At 38.9% G+C, this 20,140-nt stretch overlaps 1 protein-coding gene across 1 annotated transcript in view; it reads right to left on the reverse strand.

Moving 5' to 3' along the window:
• Positions 1 to 454: 454 nt before the first annotated feature.
• The window catches only part of ADK (adenosine kinase), a gene marked incomplete at its 5' end in the record, with an annotated part of 215,792 nt that continues 196,106 nt past the window's right edge, over positions 455 to 20,140 (reverse strand). The window contains 2 exons of the mRNA XM_009888664.1: positions 455 to 1,625; positions 19,067 to 19,153. Of these exons, the coding sequence (XP_009886966.1) occupies positions 1,501 to 1,625; positions 19,067 to 19,153 (212 nt within the window). The remainder of the gene's footprint in view (positions 1,626 to 19,066; positions 19,154 to 20,140) is intronic.

Genomic DNA, 20,140 nt, shown 5'->3' on the forward strand with positions numbered 1-20,140 from the left:
GTACTTGCAGGGATCCCACCAGGTGATATCTAAGATGACAGATCCTGTTCTCCAATGTATCAGACTGGATACTGGGCCAAATAAGGGAATCGGGATCACAGCCTTGATTTCTCCCCATGCTCTTTTCAATACACAAACTGTAATAACAACATCCAATCTCTGTGCGCCCCTTGTTCCATGCTATGCAGTAAAATGTGAAGCCCACACTGACTTAACATTCTTTGATGAACCCTAGGCATTAATTTTTCTTCTCTTCTGTGGTACAAACACCAAACTGATGTCCGTTGCCTTCCTTACTGCTGAGATCACCCTTGAACACCCACCTGGACACTGAAAGTCCCATATAAAATGTTGAGATCTAACGTGTACTGTGGGTTAAGCACCCACTTCCTGTTCCCCTGTCTCCCTCTGTGTGGAGGAGAGCCGGACACACAGCAGTACAAAACCAAGAGTAACTGTATGACAATTTTTTATTTATCAGTATCAAATTACATAGCAAAGTAATGAATGCAGTGTCAGATCACCTCTTTGAATACTGTAAATACAAACAAAATCCACCATATTGCTTAATTATCCAAAGTAAATTAAAAGTTTAAAAATGTGCGTTTCAGAGATTCCGTTTGGCATATCCTGTCAATATATCCTGCATAAATATTTCTGTACCTCATTGTCACTATGTGTACCTTAATTAAATACAGCCTCTAGAAAGCTCACATGGAGGAGATAGGATCTATCTGTATGTTTATGCTCATCATCAACTCATGCATCTGCCCTGAAATCACTGAAAGTACCTATCTGCTACCTCACCTGACAGATGAATGGGACTGCACATAGAGTGGCCAGACCCTGCTCTCACACAGTGCCAGACCCAAAACTACTGGCATCAGTGCAAGACGACTGACTGTGTGACATCAGCTTTGGATCAGGTCCTTAATTTACTGACAAAATAGTTACTCACTGTCATGGCAGCTGGGCTGGATCTGATGGCCAGATCTTGTACACTCAAACATGTAAGGAAATTCTTGGGACATTTACACCACTCTTTACACTAGTGTGACTCCACTATATAGAAAGAACGATTCCCAGTTTATAATGTTAAGTGACAAATAAAGTCAGGTCTGTTCATTTTGCACAAGTTGAGTAGGATTTGGCCACAGTGGATACAAACTAGATAACACAAGTATTTTAATGGTGTTAATCAGCAGTGTCATTTACATGGGACTTCCTTATAAACTGTGTCAATAGAACAATTTTTCCTGATGGATGAGAGAATAAGCTTCACTTAGCACTGTTTCCAAAAGTTAAGACTACTGAGACACTGTAGTGGTATGAAAAGGAAAACACCATAGAAATATATATTTTGTTTAGAATACAATGAACAGAAGTACAGAAGCGTTGATGCAGGTAATTGGAAAGGTGAGGAAAGGGAAGGAGAAAAAATGTAGGCAGCAATCCCATGGCAACATGGGAGTTACACTTGATCCCTCCAATTCACCAGTATCAGTGGAAGTCAGGCTTCTCTGGGAAGGTGCAACCTGAACGCTTGATAATTACGCTGGCTGCGTAATGTCCAGCCCGGATGCACTCGGTCACTGGCCGGTCATAGACGAGCTGTGAGAGAAAGCCTATGGAACAAAGTGGGAGAGAAAGAGAAGGAAGAAGATGGTTAGACTCGGGTTTTGAGTGTTATCAGTTTGCCACAGGGCAAAGCACTGAAATACTGCCCTAACTCTATGTACACGGGTAGCCTGGCTACTTTAAATTTCGTATTGCGCTTGAGCGACCTGCCGCGTTGGAGTGCTGCTGCTGTTATTTCTACCTGAAGTCTCCATTTGGTATTTTCAAGTAGATTAAAGATTATCAAGACTGATCTTTATTAGTGCCCTCAAAATTATTTTACTAGAATTCCTGCTCTCTTCTTTTCCAGAGAGAGCCTCTGATTCCTCAAATACCATTTTAAAAACAAAGAAGCAGTTTTCCCTGCTGAAGAGAGCTCCTTCTGTTCATACTGGCTACAGCCACAGCCCCACACAACTGTCACTCTGCGAGCTTTTCCCAAAAAAAAAGGAGAAAGGCACATAACAAACAAATAAATGTTGTCTATATTCACACTTACAGGTGTTCACAGTGAAAAGAAGGTGAGAAACTTTTACCTGATGAGGAAAATTAGAGGACGTCTGTTGCCCTTGATAGTGGGGAAGTTAACCTAAGACTTCAGAAACAGTGGGTACCTCTTAGCATGTTCCGATACCGATGTGGAGAGCCAGGCACTTCGCAGAACCAGGGCACGTGGTTAACTGCTGTAGCAAACAAAGCCCGAGCATGCATGGCTCAGAAACCCAGAAATCACTGGGAGCTGACTGTTTTGAAAATCAGAGCACCTCTTTAAATTAATATAAGCAGAGTCCTAAAAAGGAGATTATTTACAGGTACTTGGAAAAGTAAAGTCCAAGTGGCACCAGAAATTTTATGGATTGGGCCCCTTGCTTCTGAAACATTTTGTCTTCGTTGAAACTATTGTGATCGAAAGCACGACAGAACTTATGGCAGAGGTGAAACACGTATTTCAAATTTGGAAAAAGTTTTCAAGATGTGAAAAGTAAACTTAGTATCTTATAATTTAAAACTCCACTCTGTCATTCTAGAGGTAATATTTTATTCACTTTTATCCTGTTTTTAATATGTTTCAGATGTATCTCTCTCCCTCATCCAATCACAGAAGGAAAGTGAGGCTTGCTCAGGAAAATCACAATTTGAGCAAGCTGAAACACGTTCTTTTTACAGCTTTCATCCACCATTTCAAGTTCCTGTGTCATGCTCTGACAGGTCTTGGACCTTGACAGTACAAACCTAGTCTTGAAACCACATCTCTCATCAGTACTACGTAGCTCATAGGTACCAATTTCTGACATATTACGAATTTTGATTCAAAGATGATACGTTTTGCTAGCTTGCTTTCAAACACACTTTCTCTGTTCAGCTTGGTTACTATTGGAACAAAGAATCTATATTAGATTGTGATGCTCTTGTTTAACCTGTGCTCCTTTTCTAAATATTTCCTTTTGGGGCACATTAGAGCATATTTTTAGTAGATGATAAAAAAATTGTATCCTATGCAATAATGTCTGCTCCTTGAAGATTAAAAATCATGTAAAACATCAAAAATAAGGTCACATTAAGGAAGGATAATACTGGTGAGCAAAAGACCCTATTTTCATTAACTATCAAGGAAATCTTGGCTTCTCAGTCATTACTGATAGTGAAGAGAAGCCTAGTTGAGGTATAGCTCTCTCTGAAGTGCACCGAATGGGAGAAGAGTTTGAAACAACTACATCTATAAAGCAAATACTTTTCATTGGAATAGGGAGGCCACAGAAAGTAGGCTTTTTGTTGACAACTAGGAGAAAACTTGTACATTTCTGACATCAAAACTTTTCTAGAGAGCTACATGTTAGCTGGAATTTCACAGATATTGACTGACACTAGCTGGGAAAAAGTGACTGCTTCACCAACAGAAGTTAAGTCCATAAGCACAAGTGGAGAAGACAGGATTTTTCAGTATACAAAGATGAGAATCTGGAACAGGAAGAAACTGTGCTGTGAGTGCTGCCACTGATGGCAGTTAGGGGATGACAGACGACACAACTGTGGCAGGATGGTCCAGCTGTAATAGTTGGGTAACAGTTGAGAAATTCAAACAGCATGCCTGGCAGAAATCAGACCGTTTCTGAATAACAAGACAAAAATGGTCTGCTCTCCATTAAATTAACATGCATTCTTAGGAGAAACTTTCTTGGATACATGGAGAATGTCAATCATTAAATTGAAACTGCCTGGGAGGCAGGAGCTTGCCAGTGTGCTTCTGGGTGGTTAAAACTTGAGAGCAAGTTGTAACCGTATGTAAAATGAGGCTGTTAAGACAGTCCATTTCTGACTCAGTAAGTAACGAAGATGCACTGGGCAAGCCTCCAAAGGCAAACACGAGGCTAGGTTTTGTGCGGAGCATGAATTCAGAGAGGGGTTTATACAAGAAAGAACAACTGTCCTCTATGTTTATGACCCAGGCATCAAACATATATGAAGATGAGAAAATCCGAGGAGTGAAGGACCATAAAACATGAATTATTTTTCAATACCAACTAGACTGAGACTGTCATCACCTCCCAGACTCACTGTAGTTTCAAGCTAGTACGTATCTTTTGTCTTCTGTGAAGCTACTTCTCATTTATTCTGATCTAAGTGAAAGCAGAATCAGGTGAAACAACATCCTGTTCTACTTGAGGATAGAAATAAGAGATCTCTCTGATTTCAGAGTGGCGGAGAAATGACATTAAGTACAGCTGTCATATATGAGATATGTAGAAACTGCAGTGGGGAGTTTGCCCTCAAACCATTCCCATCTGTTGAGTTTCTCTTAAAAGGTATGTGTTTCATAGATGAAATAAGAATAGCAGTATCTGACACAATATCGCATCGAATGACAATACAAACACACATATCACAAACACAGAACTACATCACACACTAAGACTAGGCAGTTGGCAAAGCAGACCCCGAGGGAACACCAGAAAGCACTGTTGTTTGAGCAGAGAAACAAAGAGCTCTATCAGGTTGGCTGCCTTAGCTGCAGAATGTTTTTTTTAGTTAATGCAGTAAAAAGCAACATGATCAGAATATAATTCAGAGTTTGCCTCCTCCAGTGTATAAGGTAGTGTGATGCAAAGCCATGAGTCATACTCTCAAGGCATGGATTCAGATCTTCAAATTCCAGCTGAAGAAGTTACTGCCCCATCTGTTTTTCACCATCCTTCTTTGCTGCTTGCATAACCTGATACTCCGTCAAAATGAGCCAGATGAGTTTAAGCAGTAAGCTGTTGAACAGTAGATCTTTGCTAACCCAGCTGATTTAAACTGAAGTGGGTTAGTGAGCACTCACACAGCTCCACCAGCGAGCAGGGCGGCGGAGGGAAGATGATAAGCAGTTGAAAGCTGTAATCTCTCTAAGGTGCCATGTCTGGAAATGCAAGAAGATAAGTGAACACGGCTTCAGACTTACTTCGCACTCCTCCCACGATTTCACAGATGGAAAGGGCAGGATTGAACTCTGATCCTGTATCACGGGCCTGGGATCACAGAACCAGATCATCCCAGCACATACTAGTAGCTCAGCAACTATCTTAACTTCGGCCATGGCCTGAACTAGCTCCTGACTATCATTGGAATGGAGTGCAGAAAGCAGTAGTAGATTTTGACTACATGAGACAACCTCACTTCAAATATTTTACCAAAACAATTTCAGGCAACATCATCTACCATCTTCTCATTGCAGCTATTCTACACCGCTGAAGCTGCAGACGGTGTGACATGCAAGGCGTACCACTCTCTTCACACTAGAACACAAAGGCAAGAACCAAATCCAAGGCTTTCCCACTGTTCTGCCTCCTGCCCTGGCATGCAAAGTGTCAGTTGCAGAATGTCTAGTAGGCCACCTTGCTGTAATTAGCCACCTTGGTAAGCTTTCAGAGCAGACTGGGATGCCTTTTGTCCCTCACAGGTATGGACAGCCAAGTAACCACCTTGTACCTAGTGCTGATAAGAACTTACGTGGAACTGTGTTCAATTCATCCCACTTATTCAGCATCTTCCTAGAAAGCAAAGACAGCTTTGCTTCAAAAGCTGCTTTAAACCTTAGAGCGGTACAAAATGTATTCGCATTCCCAGATGATAGAAGTGGTTATAACACATCAATAGCTATTTTTGGCCCATAATTATTTCTTTTCTGCTCAGGAGAGAAAAGCATCGCTGGAATCACTTTGCTCTGAAAAGTGTGCCTGATGTAATTGAGAGTTAATCTTTATTATCTCCAGCTTCCTTATGAACATACGCTCAAAGACAATGTTGGTAATGGTTAGGTCTGCAAACAGAACGAGGCATGCAAAAGTCAAGTTGCTTTCTTCCTTTTTGTGCTCACCACCAAATGAAAAGTTCTGTAAGCCAAGTGCCAGAAGTGGTGCTTGAGCCTCAAAATCCAGACCCAAACCAAGGCCCTCACTGAAACCAGCTCAAATCTCTTTGGGGATGCCAATATAAGTCTGAAAAGACACAGCAAGACAGTCCACCCACTGACACAAAAGGTGTTGTCTTTACTTTGTTACTTCTAAGAGCTGAGTAGCACTTAAAAATCATTAAAGGAGAACCAAGTGCATTTTCTCGCGGCCGGCAGAATAGACATTTCAGAGGCAATTTCACTGAAATCAGTGATTTCTTTGAAAATTTTGTGGTGATTCTGAATGAATGCCTAGTGCTAGTGCAGTTGGATAGGAATGTGGGAGTCCAATAGCGGAGATTTTAAAACAGTTCTGGTCTGCTTCAGTAATGGTTTAACAACACTTAAAAACAGCTCATATTGAAGCCAAATGTTTCATTTCAAATTGTACACTTGACAATTAATTTTAATGACTGTTAATTACTAATGCTGGCTGGAAATCCGTTTATAGACTCCGACACCCAGCTCCCCCACTACTCGTCTTTCTGCAGTCTCTCTCACACTTCCAACCTTTATAAAATGCCCAAGGCAAAATTAATGTATTTTTTTAAATGCAAGAGAGAAAAGAAAAAAAAAAGCAATTACCAAATGCATTAATTATAAACAATTACAAGCTGACCCTGAGTCAGAGCCCTTCAAAATCTTTTCGCTATGTGATGTACCCAGACAATCCTCCTCTTCCAGCTGAACTCTGAAGCATCTAATATGCCATGTTAGCCAGGCCATTTGCCAGCAAAATTGTCCCAGCCACAGAATGGATCATGAACAGCTAAGCTGCCTCCTCTCTTTTTTTGTATTTAAAGTTTCTACAGCTCAATTTATGAACTGCCTTTTTAAAAATGGTGTTATTCCACTACGGGGGACAGTTGCAAGCACCTTTTTTCCACTCTCGTTTGTATACAGCATTGATCACAGTTGCTCGAAGGCTCGTCTATTTTTATGTGATCCCACCAGCTTTCCAGGCCAGCAGTGTGGGAAGATGCAGTTTTCAAGAAACATTACCCTAGCAGCTTAAAGCCTCGTAGCTGATACGACTGAGGCTTTTTTTGGTGTCTTTTAGCGTTGCTGGAGGGGGTTAATGTGGTAGCACGAGTCTGGTCAGTTGTAATCAGGTGGTTAGCAACGCCGGTGCCGAGAGCCAACCAGCCAACCTAGATTTTGTAAAAGATGTTGGCATCAGATGATTCTGCAATATAGTCACTGAACGACCGTACGTCAACATGCTGAGGTTTCTCCTTCTTTAATTTTGTGGCAGATGGTGGATATTACAGCCAAGAACTGTGGTAAGCCAGAGGCCTTGCCCATTGCTATCAAACCGAATGTTGGCTATTCTAAATGGAAACGTTTTTGATTAAGGGTGGGATTTGGCTTCTGTTTTCATGTATTTTGGCGCTGTGGTCTGACACATTAGACTTACAGTATATAAGACAAATTAAACGTAAGCATCTTCAAATACACTATACTTCTTTCAACCTTCACACGCCTTAGTTCTTTCTCTCTCAAAATACAGTGTAAGAATTATTCCACATGTGCACATGTTACTTACTACAAACGTATACACGTACAAACAAGTGCACACAGTAAACACGAGTTTTTCCCTCTCTTTTAAAATGAGATGGCTTTGTGCTTCTACAGAACTGTAGTGGCAGGCTAATTACAAGTGAGAGAAAAAAGGTTACCAACCCTTTCAGAAAAACAGTCCTTTAAGATGTATATCTAACAAGTGGCAACCTTGAAATCTCACCCTCACTGAAAAGAACATTGGAAAAGCCTTCCTGCCTATACCACTGGAGGAAAGTTTTAATAAAAACTAATTAAACTACAAAAATCCCAAGTGGTTAACTGATTTTAGGGGCTAAATTTCTGGCAATTCTAATTATCCTCTTGTGGCTTCACTTAGTGTTTCACAACCATGACAGATGACAATGAAAAACTGCAGTTAAATTCATCCTCCCTGACACCATGCTAAGCACTAGCTTCTCCCTCTCCAAGTAAAATCAATACCATGTTTGAGTAAACACGTTTACAGCTTTATTAGGATGTCTCGCTTGTTCTGTAACAGCTACTTGAAGCTGTGGTAACAAATCGACTCAACTCAGTTAAACCTAGAGAGCTGAGTAAGAGGCTCATCGATAAGGTTGTTATAAAAATAAACTGCAGGAGATCAGAAAGCTGGAACAAACAGCCTGGTAAATGTCAATATTTTTACTTCCAGAGAATGACAAGACCACGAGATCATGAATAAAATGTTTCGGAAGTCTGTAGTTGCTTTATTTATAAAATGGTCACATGCTAAATGCATTTCACTGTCTAGGTACAACCCCCTTACACAAACTTCTTATTTTTTAATCACCAGCATGAACACTAAATCAAGCATATTTTCAAGAAAAGCAGCTAGTACTGGTATTGCTGTCCCTGTCCCTCTTGTTCTCTTTATATTTACATTTTGAATGCGCTGTCTTTCTGTAAGGATCACTCAGATAGGTGTACGTCTTCCCTAGTCTGAGGTTATAGTCATTTATGGACTCATGCGAATAATACAACTTCACGTTTACTAGACAACTATGAATAAGTGAAAGGAGTGTTTTCAGTTTAGCAGCCTTTTCCTGGAATGGAGAGGAGGTGTTGAATACACAAAGCAAAAAAGAGTTCAGAGCCTAATGCTTTAAACCATTACATGTGGAAAAAGTTAATGAAAGATTCCTGCAAAAATGTTACAATAAAAAAAACGAAGTAAACCTCCACTACATCCCTGTTATTCCATTAGAAATCAGTTACTCGAGGCTGAACAATTTTATTGCATTGCATGTATGATTACCACGGTTTGGACCTGCTGGGCCAGCTCACTGCGGCTGGGAGAATAAGGTGTTGTCAAACCTCCCAAGGCCTGTATAGATGCTTGCGCCCACCAGAGACTCTCTCTAAGGAAAATTAGCAGTCTTGTTTCTTTGATGTCTTTGTGCAAGTAGGAAGGGTGTTTGTAACTCTATAGCGCTTTGGTCCCGAAGGCTGTGCAATGGATGGAGAAAAGTTCAATGCTGATTTGAAGCCTGCTAAGACTGATGGGAGTTTCCTATCCCTGCCCTGTGCCCGCCTATGCCTTGCCTGACTGCTGGCCACCCTTTGAGGGGGAACAGCTCCAAGCTTAAGTGGTTTATACTCTGACACCCTCCAAATTAATCATCCTCAGTGGACTCTTATTTATAACCTGTTGCATATCACCTCTGTTAAACTCCCCAGTGCATCTTATTATCCCAGCAAAGAAGCATTTCAGCCTACAATATGCTCCAAGAAAGATGAGATGGAGGAAACTGATAATGAAGTTACAACTTCTGATGGTTTGGTCCTATTTTTCATTTTTAAGTCCACATGATGAACTTTGGGAAACTCCCTTTTGGATCAGAATTTGGTGGCTTTGGGTTTGTTTCCAACAACCAGGATCAGGGGAAAACATTTGATTAAGAAAAACAACCTCCAAGCTTACAAGGAATATTCAAGGCGCTGTATATGCCAAAGCAAATACAGGTATTTTTATTGGAAGCATCTTCTCTAACTATCTGAAAAAAACTACTTTCCAGGCTGATGTTTCTCTTTGTTTTTCCTACAAACATTTCCTAGAAAGTTTCCTAGAAATGTTCTTCAAAAGCTAAAATTCTCCTTAGCCATTTTTCAGACAGCAGAATGAAATATGCTTTCTTTTATTAGCACCTGAGGAAATTCTCTGAGCCTCAAAACAGACCTGTTTTATCGACCTTAAATGGTGCAGATTATTACACCTATTGCTTGGGATAAGAGGAAGAGAATTTCACTGATTTAATGTAGAAATAATGAAGTTCTAAGCATAACAAAATGGAAAACTGTCTACTATCCTCTATGCAGTTTTTTCACATTGTTTGGAAGCATAATGCTTCTGTCATATATTCAAGTACAAAAAAGGCTACACGAATATAACTTCATAGCTGAGATTAACATGCATAAAAGGCAGGAGATTGGAAGTTGTGTTTGCAGAGCGGCCATCTCTCAGTGAGGTTTGGTTTGCAGGTACACTTCCACACAACGAGGCAGCGGTATGCAAAGAGAATCAGAAAGCGACACCTGAGGAAGTGGGAATACAGTAGCTAGACAGCCGACGGATTTCTTGACTTTTGTGGGCAGAAATAGCCTACCCTAGCGCTATATTCACAATGCTTCTATTCTAATACAGTGGCAGTTAATATCTTTTGCCTGTTTAAATATCTGTTATAGTCCTGGATTGATACTAATCATTCACTGATCACCAATAACAGTAACATCCCTTGAAGCAGAGATGGAGATCAGCATCAAACCAACCTACAAGCACTGCCACTACCACTGCTTTCACTTGGGAACCATGTTTTTGCTTTTATTTCTTTTTTTTATTGCACCCTTGCCATCTTCCCACCTCAAGTATGCCCCCACTTCAGTGTGGGGGAAGCGAACAAATTACAGGAGACGTTACTACCCTATCACATAATAGAGAAGTGAGTGAGGATCCTGCTAGTTAATACCTCTGCCTGAGAAGTATCTTCGTGGTCATCGTGTCAATCTACATAGCACCACACCAAGTCATATTAGATGTGAAATAGATAACATATTTCAATGTATTTTTATATTTCATTGTGTGGTGCTGTACCTCCTGCGAATGCTGTACTATCAGCTTAATGTGACACATCGTTTCTTAGGGGACTACATCCTGCCCTGATTCCCAGGGGAATGTTCTTGATGATCCAATCTGACTAGTGCCTCTGTCTCTACTCAGAATACATTAAAATAACACAAAAATATTACCAACAGTCTGCGAGCAAGGTAATAATAACTCATTAAAGTAATTTCTAACCTTCCACATGAACATTTTCTTTATCATTACATGATTTTCTAACACATGACACATTAACATAAAATGAAATGTTATGAGGATAGGGATAGTAGGCATGACAAAGTGTTTTAAATGGCGATGATTTGCTTTGAGGCGTTAAGTCAATTTGTAATTGTCCCGTAGCTATTACAGCAAAAACTGGAACTTTGTAATTGGTTTTGAAAATCTATTTTTAACACAGTAGGTTTGTTTTTTAAAATGTACGCAACCTATTAGACGTTTATTTCTCACAAAGTCTGTCCAGAATGTCACTGAATTTATGGCGAGGTAAATTAGGCCTTTTAAACCCCAAATTTGCAAAATATTAATCCTCTTGCTGTGTACTGAGGCTTCCTTAACACTGACGGTGTCACTGATGGGAAGAGAGACACAGCAGCTAGAAGGATCAGGTCCTGCTTCAGTCTAATTAGAAACTTCTGACGGTTTTTAGTTCCGTACACTGATCCTTTTAAATGGATGTCTCACTTCTACATGTTACTTAAAAAATGACAGCAACTATACTAATATTTTGCCTTGCATTAATTCTACTATGTATTTTTTCTGCATAGCCTTTAAATTTTATATGTGAATTACCATATTTAAGTTACTACATTTTAATAAAAAATACATATGTAATAAAAGTAAGATGAACAGTTAGAAACCAAAAGAAGGGTAGCAATTAAAAGAAAGCAATGAAACCAGGCTGGATCACAATTAAATTATACTTGGACGACACTTGCTACCAGTTTTAAGTATAATGCTAGCACAGAAGAGTGTATTATTTCCAAAGAAATAATTTTGAATGGAAAATGGTAAAAAGTGAAGTAGGGAATTAAAAAAAAAAAAAAAACAACGAAATTTTTCATGTTCCTCCTGAGTGATATCTATTTTTATGTTTTTGTTTAAGTAGCTGCAATTCAAACTGTGGCAAATCTCTAAATTGTGCCAGTACTAATGTTGAAATTACTAGCGACTGGCTACACTATCGATCAGAATAATGATGCGCCTCTAGCTGAGACTGAGAAAAATCAACTAGGAACATATAATCTGGTAATTTTCTAGTTTGTAGAAGGTCAGTTACAGAGATAAGGTGGCCATCTAATAGCCTAGGCTTAAATGGGATGTTTATCTGAAAGAGTTAAGAATGCCATCAGAACACTCGGGCGTAAGTCATGAAGATGTTGACAAGTTATCCCCCAGCAAGCAAAGACGGATGCCCTATCTGCAGCTCAGCTATGATACTCATGTATGCTGTTTATAAAACAGGAGTATTAAAGATGGGCAAAAAAGGCTGTCAGTCAAAATGCTGATGACATTAAGAAGGTATTTTTATTTCAAAGCTTCATATCTCATCAGCCATGATCTCAGTAACAACAGGATTGCTCAGAGGCAATTAGCCACCCATGTTGTATAAATGAAGACTAAGAGAGTGCTGATTTCTGTTATAACGTTTATCTTTACTTCAAAGAAAAGACAGAATAATTCAAAGTAGTATCCCCTTGCCTCTTTGCTTGTGAAGATAAATTTTGTAGCAAAAATCAGCAATAACAAGTTACATGCACATACATATTTAATTGATATCACCAAAAAAATAGCCCTCACTCCCAGCTGGCAAATAAAATTGCATCTCAGAGCTCTGCTGTTATCAGAAGGCAGTACTTCACAGCAGTGATATTTTATCCACTGTATTTCTCTCTATCAAATGTGATTAAAAAATGATGACGACTTCCCAAGGTATCTTAAACAAGTATAAAAACCTTATACAAATTAAGGACCACTGTAAGTGGATTAAGTAGCTTCTGATACTACACTCCTGCTGTTCAGTAAAGAACCGCTCCTAGTTCCTGGAACTCCTATTTCAACAAATCTAGAATGTTTTAGGGGTGGCAAGTACTGGAGGGAGGGCAGCTTTTACAACAGAGATTCATACAGAGATGAAAATACAACAAATAACAGGAATATTTCATTTCTCTACAATGTTTTTAGTGAAAACAGATTCTTCCACAATCTTAAAGAGACCTATAAATCCATTAAGGAACTTGCTTTTTCAACTTTCTTTTTTCACAAGCCCACTCATAATTTAGTATTCTGACAAGCCATTCAAATCACCTGTCTCTGCTGAAGGCATTATCAGATCTTTTTGGCATGTTTAGCACTCCTGGTATAGCCATATAGCAACTATCCGTAAGAACTTATTTCATTTCTCACACGTGCACATGCCTCCATCCACACAGTTCCTTCACATGAAATACATAAGGGACCTATTAGACAAAGTCATGAATACAGACCATCTTTGCCCCATATCAGAGTTATTGAGAGAAGATGGAATTCCCATTGTCTAAGTTTCATTTTTTAAATCAGTCAGCTTCTACTCTATAGCCACCAACACCGCCCGCTGAGGATGACTGAGGCTGGATTTTCAGAGAAGCAGAAAATGTCACCTGGGAACCTAATTCCTATAGGATTAGAACTCATAGGACCATAGCACACTTTAGGTCAGAAGGGACCTCTGGAGGTCACTTGCTCCAGCCCTTGGTTTAAAGCAGGGCCAGCTCAGATCAGATGATTTTTAATTTTAAAGATTCTTGGATTCCTTCCATAAATGATGGATTCTGCAGAACAACAACAGAAGAATTATTATACTGGATTGAATGCCGTTTCCATTTTTATCAGCAGTATACTTGTTTAAATTCACTGGCATCAGTCAAGGTATTCCAAAGTTCTACTAGTGTGTTCGGAAAACAGAACCAGACTTTTTTTTAAAAAAGGTTTCTGAATCAAACTTTCAATAGTTGAGGAGTAATGATGAGCCATTATTCTGTGCACTATGGGTTCTTTGCAAACCTGTATTTATAGTTCTTGTGCTGTGTTTTTATATACATATGTGTGTATAATATATTCAAAGAATGTTTCACATTAAGGATAGTATTTTAACATTTCAACAATGCAGAAGTATATACCAAATATTACTTAGCTCTGAAATCAAAGCTGGATGTCACTCTATAGAAAATAATCTGCATTTACCTCATGAAAACAGGCTAAAATTTGAACAATGTGATGACCTTTAGGCAGTCTTAGGAGTCCAAGGTCTTTATCTAATTTGTAGAGGCATTTAGATTAAGATGAAAAAATGATGTTTAGAATTAACCTCTATATTAAGGATGAGGGAATGGCTTTACTGAGCCAGTTTCGCAACAGAAACAAGAGGGAAGTATCCCCATTAAGCCCTGTGGTCTCTAAAGAAAAGATAGGGATGCCATGAGGGACACTTATGTAAGGACACATATAAATGGTGACAATTCCTGTTTTGTTGCTGTCCCTGTCTTCTATCAGAGCAGTTCTCTGATAGCTGAGACGGTAGTTGCCCATCTCATAAGATTCACACTAGGTTTCACAAGAGAGAGAGAACCGCTTATTCTGTGAGCATGTGCACCAAAAAGCCCCCTGAATGTTGCTTTCAAACTATAACTAACAGCTTTATGAGATTCCGCGGTACGTGAAAGCTGCCAATGGGATTTTTAAATTGACAGGTGGTTTGAGCTGTTGACCTCAGCTTTAATACTGACAGAGGCAAATTGCTATCAGCTCGTATTTGACACCATACAATGCTTAATGAAGAGCTCCATCTATCTCAGGATTTCTTTGCCTTGAGAATGGTATAACATCTTTATAGCATGGTGATAAGTAATATACCCTTGCTGTGATCATCCTGTCACTGCTTCATCACTACTTTAAAATGATGTGTGGTTACATTTCATACTCTAGTACTTTTCATGCAGCATATGACTAAATCATAGTAGATTACTAAATCAATATATTTATATTGACAAAACCTGAAGAAACATTGATTTCACACCTTCTCCTATTCATTTATTATGAACTCTCTGCCCAGTTCCACTGAGTAGACAGATTCTAGGGAAGAGATTTTGCAGGGACCAATGGAGTTAACTATCAGAATAGATGCTTGTTGTTTTCATTAGTTACGGTGACAATGACACAGGGGAGTCCGAACAGAAGGCAGACCTACCCTGGCTAAAGACAGCAGGATGACATAAAGGAAAGCAAAGATGGTAAAGCTGTCCATATTTCAATCTGTTTATTGCCATTAAATAAGCTTTGATTATCATTATTGCAAAGGTTCAAACTGGGGCTGACTAGTAATAAATAAATAAATGTTAGTTTAACGAGTAATAGAATGTTCCCCAAACTCTACAAATGAAGGCTGCGATTCCATTAAGAGGAGTCTTGTGACATAAGCCATGGCAGCAAAGCTCAAGTGATTTGTCAATGTCATCAGAACTTGGAGGTGTAATCGCAACTTTAATTTATGGGTATTTCAGGGATTTATAACCAAAAATCTGTGGTACCCCTAAAATCCACGTGAGGTGCTGAGATGCTACAAAGTAAGTCATTATCGCTTAAACTTCTAAAAGGTAGAAGTGTTGCTGGACAGCAATACAGGCAGAATTCGGTTAGTATTGTTTTGAGAAGTGTTTTTAGCATAAAGATACTTGCAGCAATTTTAAAGCTCAGTTTCTCACTCACGCGTTGCACCAGCCTGAGTGGCAGATGACTTGATGCCTGCACTAAGAGGCAAGAAATTCAGAGAGATTCCTGGTGCCAACTTAATAAAAACACATTTCAACTGAAGAATGCAGTTTATTTCTTGTTGCTAGCTGTTGGAGTGAGCTAGTTCTCCTCGGAGGCCAGCGGCTTTATGTTCAGAAATGCTGAACTCATGAATCAACTCACAGAGGTACAAGTGCCCAGAAACTTTGTCTCTTTAAACTTTTTCATGACTTTAAGGTTTCAGGACCTTCAGTAGTTGGACAGGTTCTAGAAAAAAACCCAACCCAACAGATTTCTTCTTTTCCACTTTCACATGGAGAAACACATGAGGAGTGATTTGCCAAGTTGGCATAATTATCGAGAAGGAATTTCCTTACAATCTGTGAGTTATACCTCTGGAAGAGAGTGCCTCTGTGAAAGACCTTTCAAAACATGACTAAGTCTAACAAACCTGACCTCCTAATGTAAAATAAATCTGCTTGATGGGGTTAGTTCTCATTATAACCCACATTCCCCTCTCAGCCAAGACATTTGCTCCAACAAAACCACTGTTTGGTCATGCTAATATACCAGTCCCAGAGAAGTATGGGAAGCTTTGCCATGGGACTCTTGTTCTCTGTTGTTTGAATAAAGGAACTACGTTTCCAGGAGAGTATATTATAACATGGTGTGCATTTTTGAGTTAAGGGATGAATTTTGAAAGATTTTACTACGACGACACTAAAATCAAAATATTATATGTACTGTTGTCTAGGCAGTAACAACTTCATAAAAACCTCAATCAAAGAAAGAAGTTAGAAAAAAACTGAAGAGAATATAACCTTCCCATTATAAAAATTCTGTCAGGACAATAACACTGCATCTGGCTCAATGCTAGGATCAACAGAAGATACATATGTCGCGTAGTATTACCAACACCACTGCGTAGGGCTTGCTGGTAAGGAGACAATAAAAAACTTTTCCTGTTGCAAATATGTACTTTGAAAACACATGAAAAGTGTGATATAGATAAAATACAGACATTTCCCCCAAATGAAACACAGACCAAATCAAAGCCTATCCAGTCCAGTATCCTATTTCCTACATATGGGAAGGAAAATGAAATGACTCCATGAAGAAGACGACCACAGTATGTAAGACTGGAATCAGCTGTGCATCTAGGCTGTTATGAGTCCCAAATCTCCCATCTGGACTAAACTCAGGAAAATCTGTTCTCTGAGGAGAATAAATGACCAATTTATTATTTATGGAGTGACAGAGAACTAAGGTATCTCGGAAGCTAATGGAAGAACCATGGATATGCTAAAGCTCCTGTTGCTTTGTGAGTCATAGCAGAGAGAAATATGGCTCAACAAGAACCTAAGCTCACATACCAATACTCAGGTAAGTGTCTAACCGCAATGAGATTTCAGACAGATTTGCAACTGCTGAGCCAACGTCCATTACAGAGGGACAAACAGCTGTGGTCATTGCTTTCCCTGGTGTTGAGGGAGAACTGTACAATACCATGCTACCACTGGACCGCATTGCACTTGTGCTCCGTACAAAAAGCATCTGATGCCTCAGTGCTATTTGTGGGGGAACTGAGGAAAATAATATATGTCCATAAACAGTGATACAGGACCTTTATTAAGATTATCCCAAATCCATTGAAGCTTGCTGTACCCAGACACATAATCTCAACAGATTTAGAATGACAAAGGGGATTTGATCTCTTCGAAGACCTATTTTCTTTCCTTCCTTCCCAATGGAGTTTAGCATTTTCCACATCACTTTTCCTCTTGGAGAAAGGAATCTCACACCTGGTCCAAGACCAGCCTGACAGGATGTGCCTGAACTCCTTCCACTGCTGGTGGAAGGTAGCAGTTTGGAACAGAGTCTGATGTGACTTATATCAGCCTTTACATTCAGGATGTTCTTAATAATTACTAAAGTCAATGCTTTAGCCCTTCTACAGAAAAAGAGCAGCTATAGCACTACCAGGGAAAAGGATATAATTTAAAGAAGAAGGGTTATGAGAGACCAGGCAGTTCTTAAAGCCTGATTATGTAGTTGCAATAGTCTTCCTGCAGCTAAAGTAGGAAAGAACACAAGTAGGATTATTTAAAAAGAATAAAAAAAAAAAAAGGTCCTGAGTTCAAAATGCCTAAACTTTGAAGAGCTGAGAATAAATGCAACCTGAGATAAATATGGCAGACACGTGAAAAGCTGTTTCTTGCTGAGGCAAAGCTTGGTTGGTGTCTACCATATTGCCCACCTGGGCCCTACCCAGTAGTATTTTATTTTCAGGATCTGAAAACAAAATCGGCAAGATCTTTTCTCTTTTTTTTCACAAGAACAGCAGCTTACTGGCACAGCTGATACACAGAGCACATGTATACAAGGACAAGATCTTGAAGATCTTATTTACTTGAAGATCTTATTTACATTATAGTCACTGTTACTTACTGGTTCAAATTTAGTCTTGTTTGTGATGTAGGAACAATAGAGAGTGACAAGCGTGCACTAAAAGGTATATGAATAATATGACCTAATCTGTTTCCCTCTATTTTTGCCCTTTTTGATTCACAAAAGCACCAAAGCAATGAGTAATAACATTCCTATTTTCAGCCAGATTTAAGCACATACTGAAAATTTATCATTGGTTTAAGCGATGCATTAAGTAAGGATGGAATTACAAGCTTAAGGTTAAGCTTACGTTGAATGCTTTCTCTTTCTCAAAGCAGGATACAATTCTGAAGCTTTAATTTGGTAACACACTGCTTGTTATCCCCTTCATAGCTACAAGACTGAGCCCTGCATTTCTGTTTATAAAGTCTCTTTGGTGATGTTTCTAGTAAATTAGTGACTAATGGAGCTCCTTACAGCTACTACGTACTGGATATTAGAGCTTTCAGGATGCAATAGTGCATCACAGAACTACATGTATGAAGGTTACAATGAATGACAGAACTTTTGGATTAGATTGGTTTTTGGCTTATATTGAATCATTTTTTAAAACAGGCATAGACAAAACATCCTCTTTTTTCCTTAGAGCTTGTGCCAAAAAAAATAGTAAGTTTGCAAATGGATATTAAGCAATGCCAGATATTTTCTGGGTTTGTTTTAACAAATTAACCCTTTGTGTTCTTTTCTGATATCCAAATAATTGTATTGGAAGCAGATGTTCTACCAAAATTGACATGATCAGAAGACATTATGCTCACTTATTAACATACTGTTTAATATTCACTACAACCTGTTTTAAAGAACAACAATGTGTTAACATTTAAGCCAGGAGGGATTTCTGTACACTATATAGTACTTGATGCAGCTTGTTTATGCAACAGTCTGACAGATACAATTAATCTCATGAAAACGACCAGAGTACAGCATAATAACATATTATTTTTAAAGTAATAGAACACACTTTCCCTTTGAAAATCAGAACGTAATTAAATCACGTAACTTCAGGATGCAGAGAAAAGCTCTAAAAGAATGAAGCTCATTCTGAAGGACAGTTGAATGAAAAAATGGTAGATTTTATACAGAGAGAATAATAGGATAATCTCCAAACAAGAGAAAGAAGTAAGAAATACCTCCAACAAATGCATCTCCAGCTCCATTGGTATCCACAATTTCACTCTGATCACTCACCAACACAGGGAAAGTAGTCACTCCATTTTCTGTAGTGGAAGGGGAGAATAAAACGTGAGTTACTTGCAAATACGACTTTGAAAAGCACAGAAAACAATGAAAGTCAAAACAATTCAAAACTGGAGCTCTGACCTTCAGCACAATAATTTGGATAAAAAATAGATTGGGTTTATAATTCTGTCTGTATTTACTGCATAGGGATACAGGAACACATTTGATGAAGCTATCTGTTGTGGAAATTTTCATTAATTAATTCCAGCCTAATTTCTTTTCTTTATCTCCTAATATTAAGGGCAAGAGAAGAAAAGTAAATCAGGAGGAACAACATAAACACCTGGACAAGACTAAGAAAACCTCATCCTGCCAAAGCCAGTGCTTCCTGTTAGTTGCAGAGAGGTGATGTAGCCTCCAGAATGGCCAGTCCAAGCTTCCCGAAGTTCAACAGAAATTGTTGCATTGTAAAAACCAAAATGCACGCGAAATAACTAAAATAAAGCTGTGAAATAAAAAGCAGGAACGAGTGTAAATCAAAGTGCTCTCAAATTACATCTTTTTAAAAAACACACATATGTAAGAGCCTTGCAATTTGCCATCTGACTAGATTTGGTTTCAAGATTTCAATGACTTCACCCTCTTCCTTAGTATTTCTTTTTTAAAAAAAACGTTTCCTTCTCTGCAGCTCCCTGCCCTCTACTGGCACTCGTTAAACCTATTGCAATAGGTGGATACTCGGCATCTTCACCTCCAATTCAGTGCCACACCACAGTTCAACATAATTATACCACTTAGGTATGATAACTTTGGAGTTCTAGGGTTATAAATTTAATATATGCCACTAATTAATCAGCTATGGCTTTCCAGGTGGTAATGTCATAATGACGTGATAAAAATATAATTACCACCTTGTCACAATACCTTGTTAAAGTGTAAATTACCCCTGTAACAGAGCCAATGGAAGTTCTGCCTCTGGTAGTCAGTATGCATTAAACTGTCTCAGAGCAAACAGATTTTTCTTT

This window comes from Charadrius vociferus, unplaced genomic scaffold, assembly GCF_000708025.1.
Source record: "Charadrius vociferus isolate BGI_N301 unplaced genomic scaffold, ASM70802v2 scaffold187, whole genome shotgun sequence".
Lineage (NCBI taxonomy): Eukaryota > Metazoa > Chordata > Aves > Charadriiformes > Charadriidae > Charadrius > Charadrius vociferus.